This window comes from Alnus glutinosa, chromosome 12 (genome assembly GCF_958979055.1).
Source record: "Alnus glutinosa chromosome 12, dhAlnGlut1.1, whole genome shotgun sequence".
NCBI classification, from domain to species: Eukaryota; Viridiplantae; Streptophyta; class Magnoliopsida; order Fagales; family Betulaceae; genus Alnus; species Alnus glutinosa.
In genome coordinates this window covers 5,392,792-5,413,810 of record NC_084897.1, presented here as the reverse complement: position 1 = coordinate 5,413,810, position 21,019 = coordinate 5,392,792, and the positions used below count along the sequence as shown (strand labels likewise).

The 21,019-nt window shown below is 35.7% G+C and overlaps 1 protein-coding gene and 2 long non-coding RNA genes across 3 annotated transcripts; 1 reads left to right on the top strand and 2 right to left on the bottom strand.

Moving 5' to 3' along the window:
* Window positions 1-1,254: 1,254 nt before the first annotated feature.
* On the bottom strand, window positions 1,255-1,820 carry LOC133851157 (uncharacterized). The gene is made up of 3 exons (XR_009895756.1): window positions 1,719-1,820; window positions 1,510-1,557; window positions 1,255-1,417 (listed from the first exon to the last, which is right to left on the bottom strand). It is a non-coding gene; the product is annotated as an uncharacterized LOC133851157 (long non-coding RNA).
* Window positions 1,821-7,807: 5,987 nt separating this feature from the next.
* On the bottom strand, window positions 7,808-9,666 carry LOC133852299 (receptor-like protein 12). The gene has a single exon (XM_062289032.1). The coding sequence runs from the start codon at window positions 9,447-9,449 to the stop codon at window positions 8,067-8,069; it is 1,383 nt and encodes a 460-aa protein (XP_062145016.1). The 5' UTR covers window positions 9,450-9,666; the 3' UTR covers window positions 7,808-8,066.
* Window positions 9,667-14,764: 5,098 nt separating this feature from the next.
* Window positions 14,765-16,349, top strand: LOC133852418 (uncharacterized). The gene is made up of 2 exons (XR_009895932.1): window positions 14,765-15,069; window positions 15,772-16,349. It is a non-coding gene; the product is annotated as an uncharacterized LOC133852418 (long non-coding RNA).
* The last annotated feature ends 4,670 nt before the right edge of the window (window positions 16,350-21,019 follow it).

The following is a 21,019-nucleotide window of genomic DNA, read 5'->3' as shown; positions in this document are numbered from 1 at the left end:
AAACACTGGATCTTATACATAAAACAATAGCATTAAAAAATTAAGAGGTTTGATGCTGGATCTTCCCCTTTCAACCCGCCCGATCTATACCTAAACAAGCCACCGAGAGGCGAACATCGCTGTTGGAATCTGCTGAAGGCCACCGCCCAAAGCCATGGTCTTTCAGGTTGTTATTCTTTGTCGTTTTTCATGGTTGTGTTTTTCGTTTTCTCCCAGACTTAAGGATCTTGTTCCACCGTCGAGATTTTCGATTGGTCTTAATGAGTGTTGGTCTGAATCATTTGGGTTTTTTGATTTGCTGTTTGGGTTGTTGTTGGTTGCCTTAATGCTAGTGTGACTGACCGATTGTGTTGATTTGTTGTTTTGGTTCTGGGTTTGCTAAATTTGTCGCCCTCGTCAAGAGTAATTCCATCAAAAGCATGTAATTGTCAAAAGCTCAACTGTTACATTGAACTCGTACATATTTGTATTTTTTTTTTTTTGTTCTTTTTGTCTTAACAAATTGTTCTATATTTATATATTATTATACAAATCATTTAGTGATATTACAAAATTTTCAAAGGTTTGTAGAAACGCTGTAAGACCAAAGACGGTGGCTTTTTGGTCGGATTTCAGCAGTGGGTTGTTTAGGAGCATATCCGGTGGGGTTTCTTAAGGGGGAAAAGTCTCTTTTGTGATAGGTTTTCTTTTGTTTACAAGATTCGGTGTTTCATGTTTATTGTATTTGGTGTTTTTAGATGATGTGTCAATCTCTTATTGGAGGCTGTAAAAGTGAGGTTTTACAGCTCATCTGAATAGAAGATGGTCTCTAATTCAAATACCTCTGCTAAGTGTGTGTTTATGTTATAAAAGAACAGATGATATGATAAACCATTTTTTTAAGAGTCTAATGGCATGCGTTTATATTTGTGACCGATGTGGCAAGATCATGGCCATCCAATTGAATCCCAAATGCTGAAGATAATATCTATCTTTTTCAATAACTTCAATAATTCTTATTTTGCTATATCCCTGCAACCAAATATGTTTGTATCACTGCATCCTTTCAAATGGGATATCTTTTATAAGTGCCTGATATTCCCATTCAGTACTGATGGGCTTTTGCTTGAACAGAAAAGTGTCTTCCCAATTCCCATATTATCTCTTTGCATTAACATTCAGATCAACAAGAGCAAGAAGTATCAAAGAAAATGCAGAGTACAAGAAAAACAAAAATTCACAAGCGCAAAATTTATTCGGGGAGAATCTCGGGTCTCGAACAGTGCAGGATTCGATTAATGATAAAGAAAGAGAAACTTTGGTTCAGTTCTTATGGCTGCCTCGATGAGCTTGAGCTTCATTTGTTTGCACCTAGTGTACTCTTAACAGCATCGGTAGCCTCTTGAGCCATGGACTTCATCTGCTGGCCAGGGCCACTCTGCAATTAATAGAACTCCATATATTATATGTAAGCAATTAGCAACAATGAGTTTATGTCAACTTAAATTAGTTAGAACATTAATGTTGAACCTCTTGGCATGATCCCTTGGCACCTTGGGCAGCATTACTTGCCTTTTCCTGGAATTCAAAACATGCATCAATGTCATATATATATATATATATGTACATACATGAAGGGGTGAGGGGTCCATCCATGCTATGTACATAGTCTTAGATGGATGTATCGTGCATGCATGCATGAAATGGAACATATATGTAGAGTATGATCGATCACTCACCTCAGCTTGGCCCTTGGTCTGGCCAGCTTGGTAACTCGCATTCTGGGATTGATCCATTTCTTAGTTTCTGTTTGGAACAAAAATACACAATGTTTGGAACTGAGCTGTGAATTAAGTTCAACTTAATTGTGAGGGAAGATTTATAGGATTTTCAAACCAATGCATTGCTTAATTTGCACGTGTATGCTTGTTGGGCACTTTGGCCCTTGGACCTGGAGGGATTTTAGAGGGATATGGACTCTGTCTTTGACAAAACAGTTGGTTTTGGATTAGAGAAAAAGTAAATGTTATTGAGTTTTTTTCCTTTTCCTCTTGGGGTCAGTGGTGGAGCCAAGAATTTGTCTTAGTATGAGTGGAATTAAAATAATAAAATATAATGATAAATTATTATTTTTGTTCTTTTTATATACTATATTTTTAATAAAATATATAAAAGTATGGTAATTACAATTCAAAAAATAAATCATAACATAATATATGTATCACAAAAAAAGGTGTCCACCAAACTTCATAAATATATGCTAAATTAATATATCAGTAAACATGTAGGCACTAATAAAAAAAAAAAAAAAAAAAAAAAAAAAAAAAAAAGAAGAAAAAAGAAAAAAGAAAAAAAAAAAGAAAAAAGAAAAATACAAAATGTCTAAAATTGCATCCTTCATGCCCTTAGAGAAACAAAATCATCGGCAACAGGGGACTGAAGAAATGAAGAAGAAGATTTGCTAGTATCGTAGTAGCGTGTAGAAGAAGATTTGAGACGTGTCGATCATTCATGGTGTCTAATTTTGATTTTAGATTGGGTTTTCTTAGTTCAATATCAGCCCAAATTTGAGGATAATTTTCAATTTTTTAAAGGTTCTGCTGCCGCTGGGCAGGGGTTAGGCTAAACTGTCTTGAATTTTTTTTTTTTTTTTTTTTGATGTGTAAATACAGGGGAATGAATGTTTTGATTTAATTTGTAGGGGCTTATAGATTTGTAGGGGCATTATTGTAAGGACAGAATAAAATTTAGATTAAAAAATTACATATTTTTTTTAAAGACATTTAGGGGCGCCCACCCCCTTTATCTCCACCACTGTTGGGGGTAATTAGCCTGTGGAGGCATTTCAGTGTTTCTTTTGCATTGCTGTAACTGGACGTCGTGTCTGGTTCATGTCGTATGTATCCCATCAGCAGATGACACACAGACTTCATTTTCGTATAGAAGAAGAAATGAAAAAGAGTGGGACAAAAGAAGGAATCATATTATGGCAAGGACTAACAAAAATTAGCCCCCCTCATTTTTCCTTTTCTTTTTTTTCCCAAAGTCTACTATGAATGTATGAGTGACCTAGCAATTAAGCAATTATTAAAGTTAACCTAAAAGAAAAGAGTATTCTATCCCATGCAGTTTTCATTCCTTGTGAAACAATCCTCATCATAACACCCCCCTGCCCCCACCTTTCCTTTCTTTTTTATTTTTTTTATTTTTTATTTCTTTTCTTTTCTTTTCTTTTGTCTATATAATAAAATATTAAAACATTATATCAAAAAATTTGAAAATAAATTCTACTCCACTGGAGACTTAAGTGATGGGAAATGAGGAATTTGATCATCTTGTAGATGAGCTGCTCGACAAGTTGGATGATGAAGAGTTTTCTATTCTGGCGGTAGTGGCTAGGAATTTATGGCTTTGGAGATACACCATAATTTTTGGGAGGATATTTAACCATCCTATTCTCATTGTTAGGGAAATGTTAGAATCCATTGAGGAATTTAAAACTGCCAATGCTAGGTCTCAAGTTGAAAGTGGGGGTTCTTCGTCTATTCAAAAGTGAAAAGCGCCCGCAGTGGGTTATGTGAAGGTTAACTGCAATGCAACGGTATATAACGCTGGAGGTAAGATGGGCATTGGGGTGATTGTAAGAGACCACGAGGGAGAGGTTTTGGCGACTTTGTTAGCCCCTCAACAACATATTATTGACCCTACTTCGGCGGCTCTGAGGGCAACCTTTTTTACTTTGGAGCTGGGATATCAACATGTGGAACTAGAAGGTGACGCAATTTCGATTGTTCATGCCTTTGAATAAAGAAGGAAAGAATTGGTGCAGTTATGGCCTCTTGATTGAAGATGCCCGAGTTATGCTTAATAGTTCGCAGTTATAGAGTGTGAACCATCTTAGAAGGGAGGAAAATAAAGTAGCTCATAAGCTAGTCAATGAAACGCTTTCTCTCATGCACGAACAAGTTCATATGGAGGAATGCTCTCCTTGTATTCTTCACATTGTAACTGCTGAACGCAGTAATCTTTAAATTCTACATCTATAAAAGGCTTGCGTGGCTAATTAAAAAAAAAATAAGAAAGTAAAAAAGTGATGGGAAATGGTTATCTATAAATATAATTCACTTTTATTAAACTTCTTTTAGTAGTGTAATTCACTTCTAATGAACAATCGGAAACTTTGTTTTTAGTGTAATTGGACAAAATGGAAGTCCCAATTGAGTTGTCTTTCAAGTTCTAGACCAACAATCGTGCAATCCCAACGCTATAGAGATGCATACCTATTATTGCTAAAGAAAACTCTGCCATTTGTTTGGGTATTTGCATAGGAACCGGGATTTTTTTGCAGTTCTCTCTTTGGATTGGTAATTGAGAGAGGGCTCTGATGAAGTTCATGTGTCTCTAAACACCTGTCTGAACAAGTAAGTCTCATCTAACCCTCTTTCATGTAAGGGTTAGAGAAGTTGCAATACGGTCAACGAATCCCGATCGATTTGCAAAGAAACATTTGCTGAGGTCTTTTCTAGTTTACCCTATTGAAAGGTTAAGGTTAACTAAGCTTATAGGAGAAAAAACAAGGGTTTTACATCTATGGTGGTTTAATTTTAGGAAAATTGTCCCAAAAAATCCTTAAATTTTTCTTCATAAATAAATAGCGTGGGTTATAATTTGACAATTAAATATCCGAGTTTTGGCATGGTAACAAACAAGTCATTTTGTCATGTATTTCTTCTAATTTTTAACACAAAAACCAAGGCAGTTTCTAATTGAGAAAGCTAAGACAATTTTTTTTTTTGAAATGATTAGCAAGCGATTAATCATTTATTAGTGTGATGGTTAATATTCTGAGAGGGTACCAATTATGATGGAAGCCGTGGGAATTGAAGGAACATGAACACTTAGATTATGGTCAAATATTTTAGAGAAGAAATTATAACATAATCAACGAGGATTTGTATGGGGAAATAAAGAGAGATGGAGGAGTAGTTAAGAGTTATTATTAGAGGATATGAGAATAATGAGGGAACATAAAAGACAAGGGCCCCCACTTAGGTGTTCCTCTAGATTTTCTTCAACTTTAGAACCATCACTGACCTACTTTTGATTTATTTATTATTACCCATATTGCCTTTCTGCACAAGCTATTTCTGCCTGTTCGCTTTCATTACTTAATTTCCAACCAATCATTTCTTTCAAAACATATGCAAGCGTGTATGCATTAAAGTAATGAGTGATAACTGGTGTTCGAATATAAGGTTTGAATTGAGTCGAGATATGAATATAAAATTATATAAATTAAATTTATCAATTATAAATTGTTAATTTTATGTTGAGTTTGTGAGTTGTGTAAAAAATTGTTAACCCTTGTGCAGAGCCGGCTCGTTATATTTTGGAGCATAAGCTGAGAATTTTAAACGATGCATTTTTTCGTGGGCCTCACTCTCTTCATTGGCTTTCTTATAGTCCACACCCTTTCAGTTGAGCCTCCTAATAAAAAAGAAAATGTACTTTTTTTTGTTGGTATTAATTTTTATGTTCTTAAGCCTCTAACTATTTATTTTTTTATTGAAGTTAAAGAGTCTCCAAAGAAGAGATCATACTTCTTTTATTTTTTTTAAAACCATTCTAAATTATGATTGGGTTTTTTTTTTTTTTTTTTTTTTTTTTTTCAAACAAACCTGTTTTTTTTTGGGGGGGGGGGGGGGGGCTTGTTCCACTTGGGGGCTTTAGGCGACCGCCTACCTCGCCTTATGGTTGAGCCAACCTTGCTCTTGTGTCAATCATAATTCGACTTATTTAATTAAACAGATCATACCATTTAACATTAACTAATCAATTTTATCAATTTTATATTGAATGGTGGAAAAAATTGGTCAAATTAGTTTTAAAAACATAAAGAAATTAGGTGTTGACCATCGGTTCCAAGAGAGGTCATGATGGGGTCATGGGGAATGCGTTTTTACACCATGTGGCTCGTACATCCCCAACGACTCCTGAGTCCAGACCCCCAAATGAGTTAAAAAAGGCGTCTAGATTGACCTTTTGTGCAAACTTGCTGCCTAGCCATTTTGCTCTCTTCTCTATGTCCTGGTGCCCAAACTCACCAATTACTATCTAACCCCACCTAATCTCATCTCCATGCCTTCTCTTTGGATAAACCAAACAAAGAGACGATCCAAAAATATGACCCCATACAAGTTTTAATCTTGTAAAGGAGGAGGCTGTAGACTCTGTGCTGTAATTTTTTCAACGGTTTAAAAAATTTAGAATCAAATCTAAACAATTGAAACAACTAAAATATACGTGCTCGGAAGCAGAACTACTAAGGCAATTGACTTCACTTAATTTGTTTTTTAATTTCGTCCCGCTACATATAAAATAGGATGTGTTATTCGTACATCACATTATGCTACATCAATCTTATACCAAGACACATTGGGTGTAGGACCCATGTATATGAGACCTACATATATGAGACCCAGATGCATAGGTCACACGCCCTATGTATCTTGATGTAGAGTAGAAAAATAGTTTCCCTCATAAGTTTCTTTTGTGATTGAGTTAATTTTGAGCAAAGATCATCAATGTTTCGTGCATGTATGATTGATTATCAATGCAAGGCACATAGAAAAGGGCTGAAAGATGGTGATGAAGGTTAGTTTTCACTCATCTAGCTGGCCCCCAATGATGATATGCATTCACAGAAACCTGTGCATACAAAAAGCAGAAAAAGCATAGGTCCAGCAATGAAAGTTTTCCCCACTTGCCCTCTTTCTTGTTACAAAAGGAAACTAAATACAATAACTAAAAAACAAACTGTTTTGTTCAAATGATCGGCAAACAATGATTTCAACTACTGTCGGAACTGTGAAAAAAAAAAAAAAAAAAAAAAAAAAAAAAAAAAAAAAAACTATTGTCAGAACTGTGGGAGCCCATATATGAGACAATACCCAGTTACGGTCGGCCAACTCATTGTAAATTGAAGCAAGAAGTTAGAGATAACGGCTATTAAATATTAAATATTTAAAAAATTTGGAATCAAATTTTACTAATATATTAATTATTATGGGTATATATATATATATATATATATATATATATAACTTGGTATTTCAATTGGAGTTTTAGTTTATATTTACATAACTTCTTGAATCATGTTTTTGTCCACTTATTTTTGTCTTTATGAAAATTTAGATCATTACCACTAATTAATCTTCTTTTTTTCTATACTTTCTTTGCTTATTTCATCTTTTTTTCTTTTTTTTCCGTGTCCTTTGTTAGAAATTGTTGTATTACACATTTGAGTATCATTTAAAATCTGATTATTAATATCATTTTATTTTACTAATTCAATATTGTCTTCTAATTCCGTTAAAAAATTTGTTTGTCCAATTATTAATTCTTTAGTTGAATTTGATGCAATATTTTATTTTTTATTAACAACAAATTTATCAAGGGCTCCTTTTTTATATTGAATTAATTTTTCTCTTTTTCTTAAGTTTTTCATATCCATATTCATATTTTTTACTAGAGATATTTAAGATTATAAAAAACACTTATAAACAGTGTAAATGTACTTTACAACAAATAATTGTGTTACTAAATAAAAATAAATTAAAAATCTAATTTAGAACAATAGAACCTAACATGAAAATGATAACCGATCGAAACTCGTTACAATGACCGATTAGAATCAATAGTCTCCGATAGTAATTATAAAAAATAAAAAATGATAGAATTTAGAGGCAAAAGATTCAATATTAAGGTAAATCAGAATGAAAAAACATAAATCATTAATTAATACATACCATCATCTATCTTATTAAAGTGCAAAAAAAAAAAAGGGACCATATATTAATAATAATAACGAACTCGCTTAAATAGCTTACACTATATTTGCTTCTTTTTTTTTAGCAAAATATTACAAGGTATCCACAAATCTCTCCTTATTCCGAATTTAACCCACTATATCACAAAAATAATAAATGAATTAACCCGACAAAAATAGACATGAAGAAGAATCAATAACCAACGTGTATCTCATCTTCCCATTCTGCCCCCAGGAACTACGTATCCAATTTCCATCTCTACCCCTTCCATTCGTTACACTGCGAAGTAGGCCTCGTCTTCTGCTTCCCAGCCTTCAACGGACACGGAACCTCGAGGGGCGGAACCATACAATTATACTGTAGACACAGCGAACTGCTCACTGGAATGTCAGCCGTTGGATTGATCTGGATCCCCGTCAGATAATTGTGCTGCAAATACAGTATCTGTATGGTAGCAGCCAGTAACCGGTCCACGAAGCTTGCAGGTACCTGACCCGTGAACCGGTTGTTATTCAGGTATAGATTCTGTACGGTCGAGAGCATTGGAGAGATCTGTCCCGACAGCCTGTTGTAGCTGAGATCAACGGTCGGAATTCTCACCTGGTCAACCGGTTGGACCGGGCCCGAAAAGACGTTGCGCTGTAATTGGAGGCTGGTGATTGGGAACGTGAAGATCCGACCCGGGATCGTACCCGAGAATTGGTTCATGCTCAGGTCCAGGTAGTTGAGCCGGTCGAGCCGGGTCAAGAGCCGGTCCAGGGGTCCACTGAGCCGGTTCCAGGAGACAGAGAGGTACTGGAGAGAGGGAGGCAGAGAATCCGGTCCGAGAGAACCGGAGAGAGCGTTGTGCTTGAGGTCGAGTCGTGTCAGGCTCTGGGAGTGAAACGGAGGGACCGTACCGGAGAGGCGGTTGTGGCAGAGGATGACGTTGGATAATTCTGGTAGGGTCCCGATGGACCGGGGGATTCCTCCGGCGAACTGGTTGTAGCTGAGGTCGAGGGTCCGGAGTCTCCGGAGCTCACCGATACTCGACGGAATATCGCCGGAGATGAAGTTCCCGCTGATCGCGAGGAATCTGAGGTTCTTCAGCTGCGAAACCGATTGTGGCAGAGCGCCGAAGATCCGACCCGGAACGACCGAAAGCTCCGCTAGAGCAGAGAGCTTCCCGATCGCCGGGTCGATCCGACCCGTCAAACCCGGAGACCCGGCCTTTGGATCGCCCAGATTGAGCGCGATAACCTCATCGGAGCCACAGTAAACACCGGCGAAATTACATGGGTCGGACGTGAAGTCCCAGGAAGCGAAGAAATTCGAGCCGGGCAAGTCATCGAGAGCTTTCCTGATGGATTGCAGAGCCAGAAAATCAACCGGGTTCAGAATCGCCAACACCCACAAATGACCACATTGCAACAGACACAAAGCAAGCACTACGCAAAGCCCCAAAGCCCTGATCTTTGCCATAGAAGAAGAAGCGGCTACTGAGCACTGAGTACCGAGTCGGTGAATGTGAGTGGGAAATAGGTTTTTATAGGCGAGAGTGATGGTCGAATGGGAATGCTTTTCCGTGAGAGGATCAGACCGGTTTCTCGTGGGAAACGGCGTGAAAGCTTTTATGGTTGACGGAACTGTAACTATAAGCATAAAAAAAGAGAAGCTTTTTGTGCGTGAGAGAAAGGGAATGGCTGGCTTGGAAAACAAGCTAGTCTTGAATCTTGAAGAAGCTTCTTCTAGTCTCTCTCTCTCTCTCTGCTACTCTCTCAAAGGCTTTACCTTTTCATTATTTTGGCTTCTCAGAGAAGACGCAATGACTGCCACCGATATTTGTTTCTCCTGTGTAATTTACTGAGACAAAACAATTAAACAAAGGTCAGGAATGATATTTTATTTGCTCGTTTATTAGATTCTAGTCTGGAGTATTTTGATTCTTTATTGGGAAGAGGGTCTTGTGCAAACGGTTGTCCGAGCCGATGTGGAGGGAGGTTCGGGTGACAGGTCATGGGGCTCGGACGGGAATCACGTGACTACGACGAGGTTGTACCATCCTTTTATGGTGAGGTTGAGTCTAGGTGACCCTCCGTGGTAGGCAATAAAAATGTCACCGGCTTGCTGGGGTTGACACGTGAGCAGTCAACGTGGAGGAAGCTGTGGACCACTGGAGGACAGACTGGGGTCTTCGTGCATGCTACTACTGGTTGTCGTTTGCTGGGGGGGGGTTTGTGACCGACCTTTTAACTCACAAGCTATCTGCAATTTTTGTTAGTACGACAAAGTAGAAGGTGCCTACCATGTAGTTTCCTGTTGAATGAATTAAAGTCTCTAAGATGATGGGTGTTCGATTTGGGTTGTGTCTCTCCCTGATAATGTGTGTATTGTGTAATTTGATCTCTTTAGTAGGATATACATGATAGACATTTTCAGTAATATTTTTGCTACGTTCGAACAGTAAATATAAAAGAATTTTTATAAAACTTTTGTTCAAACAAATTTCAATCAAACTTTCTTTGTTTCAAATAAGGTTTATAAAAGCCTATTTAATAATCTGAACAACAAATTACTAGAATTCGAATCCAGACATGTCTTGCATTTGAAATGTTTTTTTGGTCTTAGCCACAGCTAGAGGTTGGTTTTTCAATGTTTATGGCCATTTTTACCTCTAAAGAACTTAAACAGAAACCCAAAGGAAATATATATATATATGGCAATGTTATAATGCAGCCAAATTCTGCATTTGATCAGTTGTGTTCTGGCCAAATCATGGATCCCAATCTAATACGTACCCATTCTTCTTGTCCATATATTTCTAAGAATGGATGGAATAAGAAGATTAGAACAAATATTTCCCACCACAAATCGGCCTTCACCCTATCTATTATGTCTTTCTCTTAAGAAAGATGTGGTATACCAATATCAGTGCATTGTATGACACAAAAGAAGCTTTCTCCTTTACCACATAGAGGTCTATTAAGTCTCTTTCAGAGCATCTCCGGCAATAGTCATTATTCTAACTATTCAAAATATACATTTTTTTTTAAAAAAAAATTTTAACTACAAATTTTTCAATACAAACTTCAACAAATTATGTATCACTCTTTATTTTTTTAAAATATTATTTTTGAATATATTTTTATTGTCAAAGTTGATGGAGATTGGAGAGGGAAAAAAAAAAGAAGAAGAAGATGATGAAAACACTTATAAAACTTTTATAAAACAGTAAATATAAAAGAATTTTTATAAAACTTTTGTTCAAACAAATTTCAATCAACTTGTCTTTGTTTCAAATAAGGTTTATAAAAGCCTATTTAACAATTCGAACAACAAATTACTAGAATTCGAATCCAGACATATCTTGCATTTGAAATGTTTTTTTGGTCTTAGCCACAGCTAGAGGTTGGTTTTTCAATGTTTATGGCCATTTTTACCTCTAAAGAACTTAAGTGACTGCAACAATCCAGACAACGATTTGAGCAGATTTTCATCTGGTCTTTGAAAATAAAAGTATAAAAGGAAATGATTCCCCAACAAATAAGAATCTTAACTCAATTTCCATTTAAACTTTCCATCCAAATTACATGCCAATTTCAGAATAATTTATTTCTTTCTTAGATTAGAGTTAATGATTTTATTTTGTTTGTTAGTATTAACTTTTCTTGTTTCCCTTAGTTTTCCAATTTTAGGTGATCCCCTTTCTTTAGGTTGATATCATTAGTTAGACTTTAATTAACAAAAGTGTTTGGATCTCTTTAATTAACAGCTATCCCACCCGATGGTGCTCAAGTATCAATGGGAGTAAAAAGAATTGGTAAGATCATAAATTTGAGAATATTGTTTAGCATTCTCTTGCAATATGGCACAACCCTATCGTGGACCCAATGAAAGGAAATAGGCAATGGAATACAATAAAGTCACACTCAACTGCAAGCATGCCTAGCCAAATTCAATGGTTTTTCTAGCCTCCATCAAAGACATTTAGAGCAAAATGGTTCAATCTCTCTCGTCAAAAGCGCAAAGGAGGAAGGTAACCCTTCATTTTGTTACTCTCATTAATTTCCTTTTAGGTTAAGGTAATTTTTGACGATATGTAAATTCGACGTGAAATTATGATTGATTCTTATATTTTTTTTATTCATATTTTGATATTATCCGAACCCGATTGACCGGTGTCGGCTCTACCATGTAAAATTCTAATCAAAAGTTACATGAACAACAATTTTACATCTTAAAAAGCGAGAAAAATAATAATATTAAAATAAATATTATTTAATTAATATATATATTAAAAGAGGCTCACTTAAACTTATCACTTTAAATTTCAAAATATATCAAGTTGGCCCGCGAGCAACACATGAACATTTTTAAGAAAATATGAAAAGAAAAGAAAAGAAAAGAAAAGGATAAAAAAACAAACAAACAAAAACAAAATATATAGGGTTGTTATAAAGAAGCACCAACTCGTACTACTCAGCTTTAGCCTTTAGTTGGGGGAGCATGGAGGCAGGTAAATTTAGATGGGGTTGGGCATCTCATCTGCCCCACCACATTAAGCTTTTGCATGGGGATGCGTAAAGATTGCACCAAACGCAACAACCAAAAATACGTCTCATTATACGCATTTCTCTGGTAAATAATGCCTCTCCCTTGTTATGTAGCCGGCGATGGTATGCGCATTTATACGTAACTTCGTTGTGCTGTCGCTTTCTGCCAGCCACGTTACATTCCTTTTTAGCATTTTTTTTAGTTGCGGTTTTTTTAGTTATTTAAAATATATTTTTTTAAGATTAAGTATATTATTGTTACTTGAGTTTTAAATGTTTTTAAATGTTTTTAAATTTAGTACTTAAATTTTTATTTATATCATATGTGGTACTTGAATTAGAAGTAAAAACTCATTTGGTACATCTGTTAAATTTTTCATCTTAAAATTAACGGTCTGCTACGTGTCAACCAAAGGTTGACACGACACTATATAAAAAAAATTTAAAAATAAAAATCTTTAAAAAAATATATAAAAAAAATTGAAAAAAAGAAGAGGGGGTGGCCAGCCACTCTCATTTTGGCCAAGGGATGGCTCACCCCTTGGCCAGTATGAGGGTGGCTATGGGTGGTTCGGTCACCCCCAAGGGCCAAACCTTCTAAAAAAAATTTGGATGATTTGCCTTGGAAGTGGTTCGACCACCCCTAAGGGACAAAACCCATAATTTTTTTTTCTTACTTTTTATTTATTTATTTACTTTTTTTTTTTTTTTCTTTTTTTGCATGGGATGGCTGATAGGCTAAACCACCCTTGGGCCAAAATGGGGGTGGCCTAGCCACCTTTCTCCTCCTCCTTCTTCTTCTTCTTCTTCTTTTCTTTCTTTCTTTTTTTTTTTTTTTTTTTTGTTTTTGTGTTTTTTGAATTTTTTTAATTTTTTTATTTTTTTTTAAATTATATTATTTTTTTATTTTTATATAATTTTTTAAAAATTTTTATTTTTAATTTTTTTTATATAGTGCCACGTGTCAACTTCAGTGGTTGACAAGTGGCAGACCGTTAATTTTAGGACAAAAAATCTAACAATGATACTAAATGAGTTTTTACTCTTAACTCAGGTACTAAATTTAAAAACGCTGAAAACTCAGGTATCAATGGAGTATTTAATCTTTCTTTTTTTTTAATTTTAATTATTAGTTTCGGACAAAAAGTTTTTACAAATCAACTTTTAATAGTGACATATGTCATTTACATATAAGAATTAAGCATGTGTTTTTTTAATTGTAAGTACATCTCACATGTTTTTTTAATAATTTAAAAGGCAAGTGTTGTTTTTACATATTGGTTAGTACAAGTTTCAAAAATTTATGTCCATTAGTTTTTCAATACAAATTCCAACATATTATTTTTCACACTCTACTTTCTCTCAATATTATTTTTTAAAGTATTTTTTATTGTGAAAGTTGAGGGAAAGGGGAGTGAGAGAGGGTATTTAAATCATCTCCAGTTCAAATGAATTTGAGAAAATCCAATTAATGTTATTTGAAGGGCAAAATTGTTTATAAAAATGTAAAAAAAAACAATTTTACCCCTCAAATACAACTAACTAGATCCTCTCAAATTCAAATAATCCTTGTCGGGGGAAGATGGGACAGAAAAGAATGAAAAAAAAAAGACAAAACTGTGCTACAATGAACACCGTAGCAAAATGGATAGAGATACTCTATTTTAAAGTATCTACCAAATGGATAAAGTAGCTTATAATAACTAAATATGAACTATATAAAAGGTCTATTGAAGATGCTTTTAACACTTCATATTGCATAATTTATGTTTTCGTAATGCCTTCTATATTAATGATCAATGTATTTTCAAAAAAAAAAAAAAAAAATTACAGTTGAATAATGATACCGTATTTTACAAGAAAGCTCCTAAAAAAAAAGTAAAGTTGAATAATTTATATCAATAAATAAAAATTGTATTTAATACCAAGAAAGCTCACAAAACAACTTATTTACAAATAAGAATTTGAACAAATAAATACAGTTGAATAGTGATACCATATTTTTATGAGTTTCTTTCTAATAAAATTTCGTTTTAATACTCAAGCTTAAGTTATTGAAAATCCAAACTGTAAATATTTTAAAACAATAAAATATGGATAGAATTAAAAAATTAGGCTTTAATTAATTTTAAAGAGCCCTAAAAATTATAGTACATGATGCACCGCTGCTATTTTTATTTTTTTCCCGATTACTTATTAATTAATATCCCCAACACTGAGACGCGTGGAACACCATCTTACGTGATCTGTCGCTACAATTCGACAGGTGTGCTTCAAAGCCTTTGAATCAAAGGGGCAAACCAACGGTTCAGATCTGCCTACAGTAAGGACAGCTTGGCGTGGCCTGTCCCATTGGCCATTAGTGTAGACGCAAAACTAAGTACGCGTTTTAGTTCAGTTGGGAGCCAACTAGTCCCACATCGTTCAGTTACAAGGATGAGGACGAGTTTTTATAGCAGCGCAGAGCAGAGTATGAGTGTCCCTTCGGGGACATCCGCTTCTTTAGGATTTCGGTTGAATTGAGTTTCTGGGTTTATTTTTTATTTTGTTTATTATTTTGCCAAAGATGCCCCCTTTTTCGTTCGGTTCACAGTGGTGATAGTGATTCGTGTATTTTGGTTTTATTTGGTGCAATTTCGAGTTCTGAGTTGATATTCTTTTAGAATTGAAGCTGCTGGAGATTGTTATTTGTCAAGCCAATTATGAACATGATTTGGCTTTTTTGTAAGGTGAAGATCCTAGAACATAAAAATAGTTTTTGTGGGGGTGGGAATCTTCTTCTTAGCTGCCTTTGAGATTGATTATCTTAAGGTTTCAGATTTTCATTGTCCAATGTTAAATTACACTTGCCCAGCATAGCTATTAAATTATCATAAGCATGTATTTCTTTTATTAGAAAATTGTGTATATCTACCCAATTATTTGCATGTTTCTGACAATGAAAAGCAAAAATAAGACCCACAGAACACATGATCACTTCTTTGGCTGTCATTGAAGATCACTAGACTGATGGGTGTTACACTTGAGTCTGCCTTGAATGTCATAGACTGATTATAGGATGAACCATTGTTCTGTGGAGATGATCACTTCTTTGGAATGATTGTGTAGATTATGCATTTATTTTGTTACTTTTTTTTTCTTTTTTTCTTTTTTTTTTTTCTGTTTATATAAACATCTGGTGATTGAGTTCTAGTTTGATAGTTTTCTCATGCTTGTTCTGACTATCCTTCTTTAAGAATTTGCTTTAGTTAATTAATTTGGTAGATGGGGTATTGCTGAAAAAAATAATGATAGTTGCTCACATATGGAATGCTGAAAAATATGATCAGATTCCTGGTTCCCTATCCCCTAAAATAGACAATAATTCCAGTTTTTTTTTTCTTTTCTTATTTTAATGACTTATTTCTATTTTTTTTATATTTTTCTTACAGCTATGAAGAGGACTGATGGGAGAAGCAGTGCAAGATCCATGGAAAGAGAGAGTGGTTCTGTACATATGAAGATTGCATCAATGTAAAGGAATTGTTTCTAGCAATGAAGAGCTTCTCTTTCTAACTGGTGGCTGGAATGAACCAATCTAATACTCCATTTGAATGATAATCAGATACTCTAAGCTACTGATGCTGGAAGTTCATTGATGATCCGCTTAGGATTGAGGGGAAGTGAATAAAGAAGAATGATGGGATGGGAGCTTCGGGTGTGAGTTACAGTGGTCGGTACGTTTTTGCTTAAAGAAAGAAGAATGACCTCTAAAATGTCACGTGCAACGCACGTGACATAATTTCCGTCCAAATAGACAGAAAACTTAAGGGATGGTGCAAAGCATCACATTTGAGAGTTTGTGGGGTTCAAGTGTCACTTTTTAAACTTTGAAGGTAAAAATGTCAAAGTTGTGATACTTTTCGGGAGGAAGTAAGATGTATTTTCCTCACAAATTATTTTATGGAGTACCTTTTTGTTGGTGTTATTGGGAGCCGAATGTTATTTATTTTTGGCTTCCTTTCTTGTTTATGCTGATGAGGTAAACTAACTTGTCTTTGCTTTGTTTTCATAGTTGATTTTGTAAGTTTTTATGAATAAGTTTTTTTTCTTCTTGTTTCTCTCTTATTATGGTAAGATGTGATATGATATGATGTTTGATTTACTGGATTCTTTTGAATAGGTTACCCTGTTATTGCTTGCTGACTTAGTGGTTTGTTTATTTTGATGTGTTTAATATTCTGACCAACTCACTGTAAGTTAACAATACTTAAGGTTTATGATGCCATGAGATTGTGAATAATATATACTGATTTAAGGATTTGTTGTCTTTTTAATAGGTTGACTTTATATTGCTTGCTGACTTGGTGATTGTTGATTTTGATGTGTTTGACTTTCTGACCATGTCACTATAAGTTAATAGTGCTTATGTTTTTTTGCTTATAATGCCATAAGATTGTGAGTGATATGAACTGATTTTTAATAGGTTTTTTTTTAAAAAAATTTTTTTATAGATACATGAAGAAAATTACACTAGGAAAGAAAAACAAAACAACAAAAGGGCAACTTAAAATTAAACTAGGAATGAAGTACGCGGAGGGAATGCTTCCGAAGATGTGGGCCTAAAGATTCTTGACACGGATGTCAAAAATCGGGGCCACCAATTAAGGTTGTTTGGTGTTGGTACAAAGCCCAAAGGCTCCAAATATAATAATATCGATGAACAAGGGGAATGAACAAATAAGCCCAGAAATAAACAAGATATTACAAAAACAGGAACATAAACAACAGAGGTCCAGATGGAGGCAGGGTGGGAGCCTTCCCTGATGGCGCATGGGGTACACGCGCCTCCAAGGGGAGGCCTTTCAGCAGCTGGATTCACTGGCGAAGCCCAAAAACACCGGTGGTTGTCAAGGTGGAAAACGGAGAGAGCAACCAAGGCATCCACGCGCCGATGAGAGCAAAGAGCTATTTGGAGCGCGTGTGCCACGCGTAGGGGAGTAGATGGTTGTGGAGTGAACGGCGACTGTCGGTGGAATCCGGAGACGCCGGTGAACCCGTTGGTGAGGTGCGTGTCTTGTAAAAGTTGATGGAGAAGCAAAGATCTAAAACTGAAAAATTGAAACGAAACCCCCTACCAAAAAATTACAGGGGCTGGGTGGAAGGCAGAGGGAGAGAGTTGGAGGTGCTGCTGGGAAGACTCAAACCACGAAAATACAAGGAAAGGGCGAAAAAGATAGGTGAATAGCTGGAGTTTATGCCTTATCTCCGATGGACAAAAAAACTGAGACTATGTTGGGTGGAAGGAGAGAAAGATGACGGAGGGTTGGTTTTGTGTTGGGGTGGAATGGGAAGATATGGAATGGGAATGGGTGTTGGGGAGCAAAGCTTCCCTCCCATGGAGTATTCTAGGGAGAGCACCAGAGAAAAAACTAGAGAGAAGTCAGACTCTCTCTTTCTAGAACCGATTTGCATGGTTATTTGTTGACTTTGACACTTTGTGGTTGTTGATTTTGAAGTGCCCTATGCTCACAGAGTTAGCCCCATTTTCTTAATGTCTCTGTTTTCATTCATTACTTTATTTATAAGATAAATGTCATTTTGTATTGTCCTATCTATATTTTTTTTTTAAAAAATAATAATAATAATAACTATTGGATCTATAGTACCTACATAAGTAGTTGATTTTAAAATTATGTAAATTAAGTCTCATATTAGATGAATATATTATGAAGGTGTACACATACCAAATCCCACATTAATTGTATACTAAATGAGATTAGGCTGTTTAAGTGATTCTTGGAAATTACAATTATATTTTTGAGTAGTCCTTTTAGGGTATAACGCAGAGATTAATGCTTTTATTAAATTGTGATGTTATTTTTTCAATTTATTTTGTAAAAGTAGTGTACAGCCTTAAACTAGTTATGAGTATATATCACGGGTTTGAAGAGATCATTTGTTATGCTTCCTTTTCAAAAAGCCTTTATCTGCGACTTAAAGGAGATAACACTTTCTTCTTTTTCCCTTTGTAGTTACAAAATAGAGATTGGGCTCTTATAATGACACTTATATAGGGCTCTCAATGAATAGAGACACTCATGAACAAACTCGATTTGGCTTGAATTAGTTTGGCTCATAATCATTTATTTATAAAATGAATAGACCTTGAACAAACTTTCAAGCTCGTATATTAAACAAACTATGCTGTCTTTGAGGTTCGTGTCCCTTCTCGTGCCTCAAACTGTCTTAATTGGTGGCTAATTTTTTTAACGTTTGTGTCAAGAATTCATAGGGTCATGTCATTCATTTAGCATATTTCTTTCTTATTTAGTTGTTACCGCACTGATCTGGTTGTATTGGGCTTATTGCTGTCGGGTTGCCTAAACCTTTTTCTTTGATTTTGTTTTGTGTTTTTTCCCCTCCCCTCTCTTCATGTAAAATGCTCAGGAAAAAAAAAATGTTCAATTTTATTAGGAGAATTCGGTCGTATTGGGTTTATTATTGGGTTGCCCAATGATTAACATTACAAATGAAGCATATGTATAATAGAAGGAATATTTGCAACAAGTATGAGTGAAATTACGGCTTGGTTTTATATTTTTACATTATAATTTATAATTTGTTCCTCCTTAATCTTATGGGTCACTTTGATACAAACATGGGAGGATTTATGTATGTGATATGTGGACCAAATAACAATGAGACCTTTCTGGTAGCATGAAACTAGAAAGTAGGGCTTATAATATTTTTAGTGATATTAGAAGTATTACAGCTTTTATTATAAATCTTTTACAAAACGATGTAGTTGTTCACGTCAGTCACTAAACAATTAAAAAAAAATGTTTGGGCCACTACAATTTTTAATACAAAACTATTGACAAACTAACATGACAATCCATAATTGGTAAAATAATGAAAAGAAATTTATAAGCCAGATTTTTGCTTAATTATTTAACCAATTACGTAGGGCTAAGCATGGGGCGGGAGGAGGGGGTGGAGATGGCCATTTTTTTGCCCCGCCCCTCAGGGGTGGGGGTTCTAAATGAATTTGTAGTAAAAGTTGTAGTACTTCTAATAACATTCCAATTTTGTTGCTTAAATTTTTTACACATGTGCCATAGCACTTGCATTAGTATCTCAAAAAATTCCGTAATATTCCATAGCACCATCTATTCACATTCAATGAAAAATACAAAAAAATATGGAATTCAAGTAGGTGAGCTTTAATTGCAACCGTTCAGATTTAATTCTACTATTTTTTTAATGAAATATTTGAAATTAAATCTACACTGTATAAAAAAGAAAACGTCCACATACCCCTGGCCTCCTCAAACTACTAGGGGTGCGCACGGGTTGGGGTGGGCCGGGTTTTGGCCATTTTGGCACCCAGACCCGCACATGCGGGTTTTCCAAAACCCTACCCGTGACCCGGCTACTGTTCACTGTAGTTGCCGGGTCGCAGGTTGGGCGGGTTGGGTATCTTGTTTAATAGAGAGAGAGAGAGAGAGAGAGACTTGTATCTGAGTATCATTGAAGAGTCGAGCGGTAGAAAAGGAAGCACAGGGATTGGACGACGATAGATCTTGACGAGGCCGTCGGATTTGATGAGATTTATCGGCGGGACCGGTGGCTCTGGCTCTGGCTGGAGTTGCATTCAAGATGCAAGGCTTCCCATTGAATGGAAACACCATAGTATCATCTGAAGATTGAAGTATTTGATGATGTCCATTATGACATAATCCTCGGAAAGAAAGCAGCACAAAAAGGACTCAAGCACAGATGTGAGAACCTTCTGATAAACTATGGTGGCATAGGTTTGCGTCTTCGTGGGTTAAGTGGAGGGACTTGGGGGTTAAGCGGCGACACAAGGATTGGGACTAACGAAAATGAAGAAACAAGTGAGGGGGTTAGGTTTTTTTAGGTCTTTTAGGTTTAGACAGAGCGAGTATCCGGGGTTTTAAAAATTGTAAACCCGCAACCCGACCCGCCCTGCACGGTTTTGCTAAATTTGGACCCGAACCCATGATTTTCAACCTGAAATCCGGTCTTCACGGGTCAGAGTAGGGCGGGTAGGGTGGATTTTGCAGGTTTGGGCGGGTTTTGTCCACCCTAACGGACTCTATGAACTAAAACTGAGATCCCATTCTGAAGATTTCGATTTTGATTTCGATGAGACGGACTTAATGAACTAAAACCGAGATCTCAATCAAAAGAGTTTGATGCTTCGATGATACGGACTCAAAGAACTAAAACCAAGAGACGGACTCTATGAACTAAAATCGAGGTCCTAGTTAAAAGATTTTGATCCTTCGATGAGACGGACTCGATGAACTAAAATCAAGATCCCAGTCGGAAGTGATCGATCCTTTGATGACATGGACTCGAAGAACTAAAATTGAGATCTTAATTGGAGGATTTCGATCATTCAAAGAGACGGGCTCTATGAACTAAAACTGAGATCCCAATCAGAAGATTTCAATCCCTTGATGAACTATAACCGAGATCCCAATAGGAAGTGTTCGATCTTTCGATGACACGGACTCGAATAATTAAAACCGAGATCTCAATTAGAGGATTTCGATCCTTCTATGAGACAGACTCGATGAACTAAACTCAAGATCTCAGACAAAGGATTTCGATCCTTCTATGACACGGACTCGGAGAACTAAAACCGAGATATCAGTTGAAGGATTTCGA

What these genes read in the sequence shown, in the direction of transcription:
- LOC133852299 (XM_062289032.1), bottom strand. Translation starts at nt 9,449, where the DNA reads ATGCTTATAGTTACAGTTCCGTCAACCATAAAAGCTTTCACGCCGTTT.